This window comes from Lepisosteus oculatus, chromosome 7, assembly GCF_040954835.1.
Source record: "Lepisosteus oculatus isolate fLepOcu1 chromosome 7, fLepOcu1.hap2, whole genome shotgun sequence".
NCBI lineage: Eukaryota > Metazoa > Chordata > Actinopteri > Semionotiformes > Lepisosteidae > Lepisosteus > Lepisosteus oculatus.
In genome coordinates this window covers 39,467,216-39,482,100 of record NC_090702.1, presented here as the reverse complement: position 1 = coordinate 39,482,100, position 14,885 = coordinate 39,467,216, and the positions used below count along the sequence as shown (strand labels likewise).

The 14,885-nt window shown below is 38.4% G+C and overlaps 1 protein-coding gene across 10 annotated transcripts in view; it reads left to right on the top strand.

The window, feature by feature from the left end:
• The window catches only part of atxn7l1 (ataxin 7-like 1), a 53,491-nt gene that overhangs the window by 33,131 nt on the left and 5,475 nt on the right, over positions 1 to 14,885 (top strand). For 9 of the 10 annotated variants that reach the window (XM_006633326.3, XM_015352388.2, XM_015352389.2 and 6 more), the window contains 7 exons: positions 1,102 to 1,394; positions 6,536 to 6,618; positions 6,936 to 7,189; positions 7,690 to 7,882; positions 9,648 to 9,769; positions 10,687 to 11,611; positions 14,109 to 14,180. In XM_006633326.3, coding sequence (XP_006633389.1) covers positions 1,102 to 1,394; positions 6,536 to 6,618; positions 6,936 to 7,189; positions 7,690 to 7,882; positions 9,648 to 9,769; positions 10,687 to 11,611; positions 14,109 to 14,180 — 1,942 coding nt within the window. Of the gene's footprint in view, positions 1 to 1,101; positions 1,395 to 6,535; positions 6,619 to 6,935; positions 7,190 to 7,689; positions 7,883 to 9,647; positions 9,770 to 10,686; positions 11,612 to 14,108; positions 14,181 to 14,885 lie in introns of those variants that run through there. The other variant, XM_015352395.2, reaches the window with a different exon arrangement.

Below are 14,885 nucleotides of genomic sequence, written 5' to 3'. Positions count from 1 at the left end.
TTGGCTAAGTTGTCTGGATAATGTTATAAATCTTTCATGTCGCATTATTCATATGATTTTACTAACTCAACTAATATTTTAAGGCTTCTTTTTGATAATTGATTTTAATAGTAACTTCTGTTGCTCTTTGGACTGTTAACAATATTCAGAATAGTTAGAAAACAAGACCTTTCTTAAAGATTTTTTTATATGAAAATATGTTGGAAATGGGTGCAGAGCAAAGCCTTGTTTTCGCAATCAAGTTGCACCATATAAAACTGCTATTTCCTGCAGTGGCCTCTTTTGGGTCATTGAAAAACAAGATGCAATTTGTTCTCAGCTTAAGTATTTTTTCATGGAATTTGGCACTGTATGAACAATGATACAGTGTTAAGGGTGCTCTGTACTTTCTGAAATACTGACGACCTTTCGAGAATGAAAAGTTAAGACTAAGGTGGCTGCAGAATTACCTTTGTTGCCTCCTAGAAAATGTTTTTTTTCTCCAAAAAGTGGGACTCTATGGATAGACATTTGAAAATTGGTAGTTGGATTCAAAGAAGAATAGTATGGTTGTCCTTATAGGAAAATATCATTGTACGTTCCATTTTTAAGTTGCTTTTTGTTTGCTGTTACTTTTTTTCATTCGTTGTTCAGCGTTTATGGTAAGAAGAAAAAAACATTGCATTTGGCCACCTGTACTCTTCTACTCTTATTATTAGCATGATTGTTCAAAGAATATAGAGGTTAGTTTATTCTGGACAGACTGTACTTTTCACTGGATATATAGAAGTGTATGAATGAGGGTCTACATGATATATTCAATGTATAAAAACAATAAACCGAATACATTTTTATGATTTATCTATGACGTAAATAGGTTAGGTTCCTATTAGGGCTCCAGTAGAGAAGCTTATTAAAAATCGAATTAATGAAGAGCATGCTAAGTAAGGCATTTTAGTTTTTATTGCATTCTTGCTGCAACTTTGTCAAATTTTGTTGTTGCTTTAATATTTTGCTCTTTTTCGTTTTTTAACAAGAACACATAGATAAGCATACAATGCACCTTTTGTTCCATCGAGTGTGAAGCAGCAGGGTCTAACAATTAGGCATTTTTTCTTTCAGTGTCCCTGTCCCAGTAGTCAGCCTTGAGAAGATTCCTAACCTGGTGAAGGCAGATGGTGCCAATGTTAAAATGAATTCCACCACCACTTCCACCACCACCTCCTCTGCCTCTTCATCCACCACATCTTCTGCAGCTTTGGTTAAACCTGCTTTGGCATCAACAGCATCAAAGCCAGTGCCTCCATCACAAGAGAAGATTCTGAATGGCAAAGGACTCATATCCCCTTCATCGTTAGACAAGAAACACCAAAATGGCACCAAAAGCAGTAATAAGCCTTACAAAAGACTTTCTGGTGAGCATATGCACCAATTTTCTTCCTGTAATATGGTCAGTGGTTTTGGTGAGGCTGGGCCAGATCTCAGGCAGAAGTTTCCAAATTGTGCTAATGCACAAGCACGATGCATTAAAATCCAGTTTCATTTCTACATAGAAAGCAAAAACACTCCTAAACTAAAGTCACTTTCTCATATATGTTACTATTGAAGATTGAAATTAAGTATTTAGCATAATCTAATTTGCATGTTATTTAAAATAGCCTTTTTAGACAGTTGATTTGAGAATTATCTGGTTTTTGGTTGCTTAATGTGCAAACTAGATTTTCAAACATGTACCTACAGTAGTATTTTGTAATTGTTAAGGGAATAAGGTTAAAGCTATGATCCAAATATTATGATAATATTTTAATTTCTCATGTTTAGCTTTGCATTTCATGTTAAATGTTACATATAATGTTTGAAATTTTTGTTTTCTTTTACCAGACTATATACATCATCCCTGTAATAAAAAGTCAAGATTGCAACACACAGGCACACAAAAGATTTCTTCACCTGACTGAATTAGTGGGAGTTTGCCAGTTATTTTTGTGTTTTCATTCATTAACCCACCAGCAAACATTACTTGTTAATATTGCGGTTGGAAAATCTGTTTGAGAACTTATTGTTTTTTCTTAGTTTGGATTTTTATTTCTGCCTAGTTTTGTTAGTTTCCAATGGCTATAAGGACAAATAAGAAACCAAAACCGAAAATGATTAGAGACAGCTGTTTCTTTTCTACAGAAGAGCATTGCTGCCACTAAGGGAAAAACATTGCCCTCTTATCTCATAATTACAAGATACATATCTCGTAATTATAAGATAACGAATTATCTCGTAATTGCGAGCTAGCAATGTTGTACAACCTGTTACGTTGTGCACTGAACGCATGTAGAAGCTACAGTGAACTTTGCTGGCACTTTCCGTTTAATGTACAGCGCTGCAGAATTTGTACAGATTTCAACTGGGGTTTAGTCATAATGAAACCTTGCAGTTTTGAGCAAATTGAACAGAATCATTACAAGCATGAGGACCAGTTTTGTGGGATTTAGAGATCAAAACAATGATGGTTCCTTTATGAACAGTTACACGTGCAATCACTTCCACTGCTTTAACTGTAAGTCTGCACGTAGCGATATACGTATTGTAATGGACACGGCCGACACTACAGGTTGTGCGAGCCGTCTGCCAGCGTGGTGACGTCACCGCCCTTCCCTGTGAATAGCAGGGACCCCTGCAGCCGGGCTGAGGGGAGATCTCCCTTTAGCTCAGCCTGCTGGTTCCCTGTCGAGTGACGCCGGAGACCCGGGTTCGAAGTGGAGGGCTGACCTGAGGTGGGAGCCGCGAGGGCACAAACCCACGAGAACCCGAAAGCGCTATAGTATTAAAGGAATAAATTAAAGGTTTATGCCATGGTGAAAAGAGAAGAAAAGAAACACAACGCTTTGGCTGTGAGGGCTTCAGCATGGAATAAACATGGAATAAATAAAGTGAAAAAAAGTAACACAACATTTTGGCTGTGAAGCCCTCACAGTCAAAGCGTTGTGTTTCTTTTCTTCTCTTTTCAGCATCGAATAAACCTTCAACGGGTTCCTTTGCAGCCTACACATGCTGACGTAGCTACCTACTTGATATAGGTATGACAATTCTGCTATTGCGTGAGCACATAAAGTTTGCGAGAATTACTAAATCATAATTCCGAGATAATTTTCTCGTAATTGTGAGATAAGAGTGAGGATTTCCTTGGTGGCAGCAATGCACTACCGTCCTTTTCCATTGCCTTTACTGATACATTGTAAGCCAAAACAGTCATAAAGTACACCTCTTGTTTTTTTGCTCTTCTAAGTAATCATTTATTTCATGTGTTTTTTCATATGTAACGAGTAATACTAAATCCATTTATAACCCTAATATTAGTTTCAGGTCATTTTAATGTTTGATAGCTTTGAGTTACAAGCAAGAAATTGAATTCATTTAATTCCTCTGCTGTGTCTTACATAACTTGCTAGCCTGGTTTGTATCTGACTTCATTGCACCAATAGGCTTTGCATCTGTCCTATCCTATGAAATGTTTTTTCCATTTTGATAAGAGTTGCATCTGACAAGATCTGAGTGAGAGGTTACACTGATTCAGAAATCAATTTGAGAATTCTATCCTATTTATTATTTAAAGTTGTTGGATTTGGACATTATGAAATGGATGCATTGTGGCACTTCGATATATCTGTGATATACGTGATTTGTTATAATTGTAGACCTTTTTCTCTTTATTTTTAATAATGCGTGATGTGGTCAGAGTGTGTCTCAACCCTTAGTAAAGATCATATTACCTAATTGCATCAATTGAAATAATAATTACATTAGAACCCTATCACTAAAGAATCACTAAACCCATCACTAAAGAAATCACATAAAATTCAATCAATATATTTGCAAAAAAGATTATTTAAAGTTAATGTAATGACTATAAGTCAATAAGATTTAATAAGCTAAACTATTGTAACAACTTGTACATTAACTGCTTTTTGAATGTAATGTTCATTATGTACAGTACATACAAATTATTAAAACTTATTTTTTTATTTGTAAGAATAGGTAGTTTTTCTGTTTTCATACACATTAAAATGTGAAGTTGGCTTCCTATATACAGTATAAAGTACTTTATACTTTATGGGAATCCAATGCGATGAAAAGCACTATATACAGTACATGTAGCAGATTATGATTAATCATTCCTTTCTATAAGGAACTTCCTTAATGTCCTTTAGATGTTTTTGGAGAAAATCATACTGTATTTCATTATACCGTAGGAGTGAACGATCTCAATCATAAAGCATCCTGGCAAAGGTGTGTGAATCCTTAATACTAATAAGCATTGGCACTAAGATAACAAATGGACAAAACAAAATCAGACAACATTATGCCTTCAAGAAAGGCATTTCCAAAAGGGTCTGTGTTACAAACCTTAAAAAAAGTACAGTATAAATGTACACTACATTCCAGCAATTTAAAACTGTCATCAAAGCTGTGACCCAGAAAATGATATTGAAAGCCAGATTTAAGATCGCATATACAGATACAAAATATTAATACTATTACAGAACCTCGAGAAAGAATTCAGAATAGTGGCTTTAAATTATTCAAATTATTTAGATTTCAGAATAGTGGAGGTTAAGATTGTCCTGAGCACTACATGTCAGTGCTGCTACCTAGCGGTGAAGCTGTTCACTGATTACTCATTGCATTTCAAGAATGCATCATTCTGGCTCCCTGCTGTGGAATGATTGTGTAAAGAAAGAGACTTCCATGACAAAATGTCAGCTGTGTGGTACATTGTGGCATGATCTGTTTTCCTGTTTTGACTATCTTTATGAAATCCTGATTCATTGTAGAGCATGTGGATTTAATGGTTATATCGGTAAGGCTGGTCAGAACAGAAGTACCTTCAGTGAAGTTGTTAACAAGCAGGCAGGGTAGGGGTTTCTCTGTCAAAAGCTGACAGGTTTCCAGAATGGAGGTGCACTTTAGTCTGAGAAGTGTCCCCCAGGAGCTGCTGTCTCAGTCTTAGAAAATCTGATGATCTCTATTAATAAATTCAGAAATAGTGAACAAATCAAAAATCACAATGGTAAATGTACATATTTTAGTCATTTCTTGAGACATTGAATTTGCAGAACATTAACTTTATTCATATTACTTTTATTCAACAATTCATTGCTAAGCATACATTTTGTCTGTGTACATTATGCAGTTTTAGATTTCCTATATATTTTATTTTGTAAATGTTTAACTTTTTGTGCTTTTTGTTTTATAAAGGTCTCCCTAAAAGTATCTCCCTAAAGGTGCTCCACATAAAAAAAAATCCCAAAGAAAAATGATTACATTTTCTGGGATGTTATACTTAATTCTTCCTGATTCTCACGCTGCAGAATTCTGACATATTTTTGCAGAACCCTGCAACAATTACCAAAAGTATGATTTCTTTCAGGGTGTTACATATGCAATGTGTAAGGTGTTCTATGTTTGATTTCACGTAAGCAACATTTCCCAAGTATCACATTATTTTTACAGTATCTTGTAAAACACTAATAGTTTTAATTGACACTGGAGACTCTCTAAATGGTGTTACAGTGAGAGTTGTATTACTTTGATTATTTTGGTACAATGTACTGTGCCAATTAAGTTGCAGAGAAATGATCTCTGAAAAACTTGCATAGTAATATTTTATTTTTGCCAACATAATGGTATGCATTTTGATGCAGTCAAAACAAGCAAAAACTGTGTAAAATAAGGATTTTACAAAGGGACAGATAAAAAACTGCATATACAGTTTTTCATAGTATCTTTAATGATACCCACTGCAAATTTCTTGTTTTTTTTTCAAATTATAATTTGTGCATTTGTATATATTTATTTAAAACCGCAACATGAGTTTAGTAATACAGGGAAAATGTTTTATCTTGGTTTCTATTGGCATTCATTGCCATGTAGAATTTGTACAACACCTCTGTACAGTAAATAAGGTAATTGATCTTGAAACTGATTGATTTCATTATGTGGTCTTATCATATCGATTGACTAAAATCATGATGAAATGGAGTAGTTGATCAGTATGAATTGCCAAAGAAACAACATGTCTTGTAAATAGTAACTGTTTTTGGAGCTATTTTTTAAGCCAGTGTTGTTGTGCTCTCTTGCATGGAAAGGTTTTTCTCTTAAGGTGAAAATACCTTTTCTCTTTAATGGTATGGACAGTGAATGACATTGTGCACAGAAGATCTCTTTTTTGAGTTTGCCATCATAAACAACTGTGCATTCTTTCCTAAACCTTGGAACAAAGTCGGACAACATGCATGAGCACCACAGGTGGTCTTTAATAGGGGTGCAAAAGTGTATTTGGATACTGTAGTGTGAGTACCATCAGTTAAGGTTTAAATACAAATGTGATAAACATGAGAAAATAAAGCTTGACTGATATGTTTAGTGTTGAAACACACACTGTTTGCTCTGTAGATTTTAAAAAATAATAATATTAAGTCAATGAGGAAAAATGATGTTTTTAATATTGGAATCAATACCAACAAATACTATTTTAATTTATCACATTGTTTTCTTTTTCTAGAAAGGGAATTTGATCCCAACAAACACTGTGGTGTACTGGATCCCGAAACCAAGAAACCATGCACAAGATCTCTTACCTGCAAGGTGGGTGGACCTCAGGAGAGACAGTATTTCTTCTGTAGCAAAGTTGTGTCTTTGACTAAGGTTCTGCATGAGTTGGTCTAGCCTTTCTGCTTCTGAAGAATTGGCATGTGGATGTCATTGCTCTCTCACAGGCATGAGTTGATACTGATTTTTTTTCCATTGCAAAGTCTGGTCTGCTTAGGTTTCATAGTTAGAATGTAAAACGCCAGAAACAGAAATGTATAGTGCCATGTGTTCTAGCTCGGTATTATGAGCCGGTTTGAAACATCTGACTCTATGATCTTTAGATGGTTACCCCAATCCTCTCGTTTCCTCAGACTCACTCTCTCACCCACCGGCGGGCGGTCCCAGGACGAAAGAAGCAGTTTGACATCCTCCTGGCAGAGCACAAAGCCCGGGCGAGAGAGAAAGAGGGGGTGAAAGACAGGGATCACCCAGGCATCAGGGAGCCCAACCACAGCCATCCTCTGCTCTTGCAGGACCCTGTGGCAGGGACCCTGGCCAGCCCTGGTTTTGAGAGCAAAACAGCATCTCCAGCAAAATCCAGGCTCTCTAATGCCAATTTTTCAAGGTATTTCAGCATCCATCCCACCTCAAAACAGCAACATTCAGACATTAGATATTTATGTGGTTTAAGTAATTAAAAAGTCTCCTTTTTAAAATCAACAAACCCCCCATGAATGCTATTTAAAAATGAAAAGTGCTGTTTTCCTCGACAAAGCTGTAAAACATTCCCTTTCCCAGTGCTAAGTGTAGCCACAAGGTGGTGCTGTGTGATCAGAAACACGTTCCCTCCCAGTTTATGCCAGACTTGGCAAGTGAAGGATTTAAAGTGACGAATAGAGAAACATAGTCAGTGTGATGTGAGCATTCACAAAGACAATGCCCAAAGTCAAAGTCTTTATGTAAAAGTTCTTATAAGTTAGTAATGGAGGGATTAAAAACATGCAGGCTGTGTTCGTTACCACGCCTGTGTCTTGAAACAGTTGTGCCTGAGCGGTCGGATCAGTGAAGTGTAGTAATAGATGAGGCAAGCGGAAGAGGTGACTATGATGTGTGCGCTGTCTGCAGGCCGTCCCTGGGCGGCTCCGGAGGGGGTCTGTGCTCTTTGGCCGACGGGGGGGCAGGCACCGAGCCGCCTGCCCCCGCTCCGGGAGGCGACGTCGGGGGCCGGCTCTCGAGCGACGACGGAGAAGCGGAGGCCCCAGAGGATTCCGAGAAACTGGACTGTCATTTCTCTGGGCATCACCCCAGGCCACAGGGAGTACGCATCTTTACATGTCACTTAGTTCGGCTGCCTCCTGACAGCGCTAATTCATCAAATCACTTCCACGCTGTGGCCACACCGGGCTGTTAGAGCACATTGGTTCCTGCACAAAACAATTTCCGGTGGTGTTTTCTGACCTGAAAGGCTGCTGAAGCTTTGGAAAATTATCGTTCACTCGTATGGAGTTGCGAATAGGAACCATGTTTGTAATGAGATTCTTTTGCATTTCAGGTTCAGAGAGTGGAATGTGATCAAGCACAGTTTCAGACATTGTCCTTCGCTGCAATACTTATTTGTTTTCAGTATCAATGAGACATGTCTTTTGGATTCGTTATTGTGGCTTGTGATATTCCTAGAGTCAATTATCGTAAATCGTTAAACATGGTAACAGTAGTTCCTTATTGTGGTGATTTAAATGCAGCGGTCTGGCAGAATAAATTCAGCTTTATAAGCCCCTCTTGTGTATAAATGTCGGCAGGGAATTGTAGAAACATCAGGTCTTCAATTAGAATGCAGTGCATTGGTGTCCATAATATTTCAGCTCTTTATCAGAGCTTGTGCAGAGGATAGCTAAATTTGGCCAGAGTAAGCATTCATTGCTCATGCTCTTGGCCTGTCAAATGCATGTGTACATAACATGATCAACCTGTTTAATGACAATGGCATTATAGCCTCCAGGTTTCAAGCCAGATGCCTGTCAAATATTACACCATGCAGTAAAAGGGCTGTGATAAGCCATGTTCAAAAAGACCCTTGACAGAGCCCATCAGAACTTGAATAATAATAGAGAAGAGCAAGGATACAGTTCATCGGATTCTGCATAAACATAGCTACCAAGGGGATGTGGCTCGGGAGAAACCCCTTTTCTGACTACAGCCAATTTAGAGTTCTTAATTTCTATAGTTTATTTTCTAACTGCCTGGCTCTTTAAGTGGCAATTAGCAGTAATTAGGTCTTCAATAGAGCCAAATTTAGTGAAACATATTCAGCTTTTATGGTGATTTATTCTTATTAATTACAATGATTTAAAACATTGTAATCGTGGAGATAATTGTGTACACTACATAAATCTCCATTCTGTTGAAAAGAACATTTGTCTTGTTGACTCATGTAACTGTTGGGAATAATAGCAAAAACCACAAAAATCCACTCTAGGCTAAATTGTGGAGCTGGAGAACTGAAATTCAAGTTAAAATGACTCAAAGATAAGTGATCACTGTCATGTGGACGCTCGTCTTGACTGGTGAGGCAAAAATGCTCAGCATCTGTGATGAAAAACAGATTGCCTTGTTTCATAAATAGCAGAGTTTTAGAGTATTTAATAAAGAAAATCAGCTTATGATGTTTTTAAAGCAGTCTCCAGCCCTGGTTCTGAAATGGTAATAGGTTACCTTGAAAGTACAAATATTCAAGGAACTGAAACAATTGAATTGTTACTTAAGCAGGTGTATTTTATTAAGTAATTAATCCTTCCAAGGCTCTGTAATTTGTATTCTGTTCACAGTCCATTCCATTTTAAAGCTGAGAGGGAACCACTTATGGATTTATCCTCTGACACAATGTTTATACGTATGATCTAATCTGTATAATTTGGCTTCTATTTTTATTACCATTTAGAGAGATCAAACATGAACATAATTTAGGCTATGGAACATTAGACAATGAAAATTTTAAAAACGGATGCTTGAAAAATAGCATTTTTCTTTTGAATCATCCAAAGCACTGCAGCTGGCTAATAATATTTTGACATTTTGCCTTGCAGTTTTGCACTTTTGGTAGTCGATTGATGGGAAGAGGTTACTACGTGTTTGACAGAAGGTGGGACCGGTTCCGACTAGCACTTAATTCCATGGTAGAAAAGCACCTCAATTCACAAATGTGGAAGTAAGTATGGTATCATCAAGCAGGAAAAGGCACAGACAACAGATAACGGCCAGCATCTGCATTAGTTTCCTGTTTGTAAATTGAATTACAGTTAATATTTGAATTACTAAAGAAAGTTGTTTAATAGCAGATTATACTTTTTATGTGGTTCTATAAATTTGTAGATTGATCCCAGAACGATGTTGGCTGTCATGAATGCTGTAAGCATGAAAAAGTGTGTATTTTATTCCTGTCAGACCTGGTAGTATATTTTAATTTGTGTAATTAGTTACTAGTTCTAATCATGAAATTAAAATGCATGAGATCTAGGTGTATAAATGTACAGCGATTATTACTTTAATTTCTTCATAATTCTAGATTTTATGACTGTTATTGAACTGTTCTCTTGTAACTTGTTTTTTTCTTAGTGTGAGTCTGTTTTAAATTCAGTTCAACGACCTTTCTTGGCATGACCAGTGATTTACAGTGTTGCCAAAGCGTATACAATCAACACAACATCTACAGACATTTACAATACAATTGGCTTTAGATTTGTATAGAATTGCTTCACTGCTGTACTGTTATAATAACTGTATTTTATAATGTTTAGACATTAAGAAGGGAAAAAGCTTATAGAAATGTTTAGAAATTAGTTGTTTGATTTCTGTTTTTATCTACCATGCACCATCTTAGGTCTTTTGTGTATTGAATGGTTAAGATGGCTAACAAAGCACCTGCTTTGTTTCTCCTTCTCTTTTTCCCCTTACACTTCTATGGTTACGTTCGAAAAAGTGGGAGCTTGTGAACAAAAAGGCCTTGAGATCTACCCGTTGAGTGTGTCCGAATTATCACGCTGTGTCAGACGGAGCTCGCTTGAAGGGACTGTACGTGAGACAGGGCAGTTGCAGGTGTCTTATGTGTGCCTCTCTATGTTGTAGGAAAATCCCACCAGCAGCAGACAGCCCCATGCCTTCTCCCACACCGCAACTCACTGCTGCCTTTCCAGTCCTGCAGGCCTTCAGCAGTCCCAGTGCTGTCTACCTTTCATCCTCTGGCATGAGTCCGAGTATGGCACCTTCCTACGTCATGAGCTCGCCGCTCTTGTCTCCACCGGCCTTCGCGAGCCCTTCGGACAGTAACTCCATCATGTCCTACACTGCGGCCTTCCCCCATGGGACTGCGGCCTTCAGCATGATGGACTCTTCCTTCAAGTCCCCTTCCCTCGTGTCCCCCGTTCCCGCCATCGCGCCCAGCCCGTCCCGCGGCAGACAGGCCAGAACCAAAACCAGCAAATCCTTGAAGGTCAGAGACATTTCCTCCCGGGCGATCGGCAGCTCCTCGGGCAAAAAGAAGAAGCCTCCAACCTCTGCATCCCCCTTGCAGTCGTACCCGGTGACGTCCTACCCAGGATCGCACAAGAAGAACTGTGTGCTCGCCCCAGGCTCCACACTGAACTCCTGTCAGACCACCTCCTCCTACAACAATGTGTCAGTACACAACAGCAACAATGGGACAAACCCACTTAGTGCCAAATCTGAGCCCTCAGGACGAACTGCTTTATCCAGCAGCTCGACAGACTCTATAAAAAACATTAGCATGGTGGTGAGCAGTATTGACCCTTCTGTGTCTATGTCGTCGCACATACACCACTCTGGGGACCACGCTCTGTCAGCGCACAATGCAATGTCTTCAGCTTCCCTTTCCTTCGACAGATCGGAAGGGAAGAAGCGGAAGAACTCCAGCTCGATTAGCAAATCTAGCAAAATTACCAAAATGCCTGGTATGAACAGTGTTCACAGAAAGAGCACTGCAAGCCTTTTATCTGCGGTGCCCGAGTCTCCAAACAGTTCCCTCTCCCGGCAGGTATGAAACGATTACATTTTATATTTTGCTTCACGAGACTGTTCTAAATTAGGATGCGGAGAAGCTGCCGGTTCTGAAATGTCAGTTATCGGAATAATTATGATTAAGTATAGGTTAGTGTTGTGCATAATGTTTTATTAAGGAAAATGATCAGTCTAGCTTTGGCATTTACAGTCTAGAGGACTTTAAAAATCGTAACTTTAAAATTGCAGAATGTAAATATTTTGATTTAATGTGTACACACCTGCCTGGTGGATAGAGTATGGAGTAAAAATAAAATTAAAAAAAAAATCTACATATTGGATCTCTCTTCACCCGCACTTTTCAAAACACAGGAATCCAGTAGGGTTTTAGCTTACTTAAAAACTTCTCCTTCTCTCTGGGTTTTATGAGCTGCTTCTCCTTATCATCTTTTCTAAGCATCCATGCATTAGGATTATTCTCATTAGGTAGTGGCAGCTTTACGGTGCTGAACTGAGTTCATTAATGTTGGCTTTATTCCTTGTTAGATATTTCAGTAGCCATGCATTGCTTTTTACAGAGGAGCATCATAAGGAGCTATTTCTGTACATCTGAGCAATAAAGCTTAAGTGCCTATATATGCGATCAAGTTCAAGAAGAATTTAAATTTATAAAGCATTGAAAGATAAGATTTCCTGCAAGGTATTTCTTTTGCTTTGATTTTGTCATGTGATATCTCTTGTTCGATGTACATTTTACTTTTCTCCCCTGAGTTGAGTTTTTCACTGTGGTGCTATGGTAGCAGGTTCAAAAGAACATCACTTTTCATGTGTTAGTGGGGCCAGTAGGGGGCGATCACCCTGCGGTCTGTGTGTGTCGTAATGCCCCCAGTGTAGTGATGGTGACACTATACTGTAAAATAAACCGTTCTACACATGATATGTAAAACTGAGGTCCTGACTCTCCATGGTCATTTAAAATCCCAAGGTGTTTCTCGTAAAGAATGGATGTGTTAATCCCAGTGTAATGGCCAGACTTACCCGGTAAGAGTATGTGTGTTTGTGTCTGTGTGTCTTCCCAGCGATGGACTGGTGTACCATCCAGGGTTATCCCAGCTTATACCTGTTGCTTGCTGGGTTAGGCTCTGGTGCCCCCTGTGTTCCTGTACTAGATAAAGTGGATAGAAAGTGCATGGATGGATGTTACTAGAATTATAGTGCTTTTTTAGAATCATTTAGAAGGCATTAAACAAGTATACAAACTCCTGGTCCTGGAGAGCGTTTTGTGTTCAGGTTTTTGGTTCTGCTCAGCTCTTGACCTGCACTGTCTTATAATTGGTTTAATAGAACCAACCTCTACTAACTTTTCAGGTGCTAGAGTGCCCAAAAGGCCAAGGACACTTGCAGACAATACCTGCCCTCCAGGACCAGGAGAGCCCCTCCCTGACTTAAAAGAATGTTATTCACTGGCAAGGGAACTGAATCTCTCTAGTCTTGAATGAAGGAAAATCTTGTTTCTTAATACAAGTTTTCAAAAAGAGTTTGTCAAAGTCACCTCAGTAGATTCCTTCAGGACCAGTGATTAAAACACTACTCTGAGAACACAAAGTGGAATTAAAGACTGGAAAGTATTAACACAAAGGGTTAGGTTTTCTGGAAAATGTATCAAGCCATATTATTGAAGCAGATGCCTTGCAGTTCTTTTTTTAAGAAACAGCAAGATGAGATTCTCGGATCAATCCTTGGAATCAGCTGAGACAGAGAAGAGACATATAGTAGTCACTTCTCATCTGTAACCTTTCTTAGGTTCTTTGGATCTTAAGATTAGAGTAGGAATATTGACCTTCTCAGGCTGAATAAGATGTTGGGTTTTCTGGGGTCCCAGTACTTTGTTTAGCCATGGTAAAAGTCTGTTTCCTGCACCATGTCCACCAACACAGCGTACTGAACATGGACCTGAGCCACAGAAGCAGATCTCTGGAAAACCCCTTAAAGTGACCACTTGAAAAATAGACCTTAATATCATGAAATGTTTCTAGACAGTAAAGGTCCATATAATTTGAAAGCTCTGATATATAAAAAAAACTGCAGAGATGATTCCTTTTGCACCTGCTGTACATCCAGTATCGTTCCTGTCGAGTATACTAGAAGAATCCTAGTCACAAGTTAATATCATTTCTGGCATCCATAGTGGACTACTGTAAAAGGGAACTCAACACATAAGGTGCAAAAGTATTTATAATACCATGATATGATTTGATGAATATATCTATGATGCGTGTTTGCTCCTCGGTTTGGAAAGTAGACACCAGAAACAATTAAAAAATGTGTCGCTTTATGGTGCAGGAGACTGAAAGCCACTCCTCGTCAAGGTACTTCTGTAGAGTTTGCAAAAGCTGACATTAGTAGGGCTCAGTTTCTGCTTTCAATGAGTTTCTATCTCAAGTGAGCAATTTGTCTACTATGTGATTTGTTACTAAAAACTGTGACCAGGTGTCTTAGGTATAACTTAGTTTCTTTTATCTTTCTTTTTATAGATGGGGAAGAGTAGTGTTCCCTTGTCACAGACCAGTTCATCATCGTCATCAAACTCTTTTCACAGCAGACAGGTGGGCAGCTTTTACTGCAGGCTGTTGAAGTTGTGTGTGTTTATTCCCTGTCCAAACAGTCTGAGTGACACTGGGGGGTTGCTTCAGGGAAGATGGGTTTCCTGAATGATACTGTGATTGTACAGTATCTTTTCCTTTTGCTCTCTACCATGTTGTACACATCTTTGCTGGTGTGGTTGGTTTCCTCACAACAACCATTGTGGTCCCACAATTTTAGAGCCATTCCTTACATGTCTGGAATACTTCTATGCCCACTGCTAAATAGTTGGACTTCTTCATGTGTTACAGCATGCAGGGGTCCAGTAAACACTTAACATTGTGTTCACTTTGGATTTGATTCAGATTTGTGATTGAAATTCCCCTTTGTCTGGATATTTCTTTTTTTATTTTAAGTAAACGTTTAATCATCTGCTTTAAAAAAATGGATTGTAAAATCAAGTTCTCCTCCATAAGCAGGCACTTGAACATACAGTATATTAGCCACTGCCAAACAGGTTTGTAGAGTTTGTTAGAAACACACATTTCAGTTGCAACATAGTCATCACAGGATAGATGTACTGCTTTAGTTAATTAAAACAATGTGCTTAAACATGTGCAGTGCAGTGCAAAAAGTGCATTTCCAGAGTGTACTGTTCCCCTTTCGGGAGCATGCAGAACACTTTGTCTTATTCCATGTTAATCTTAATTGTGCTTCAAGTGGTATAC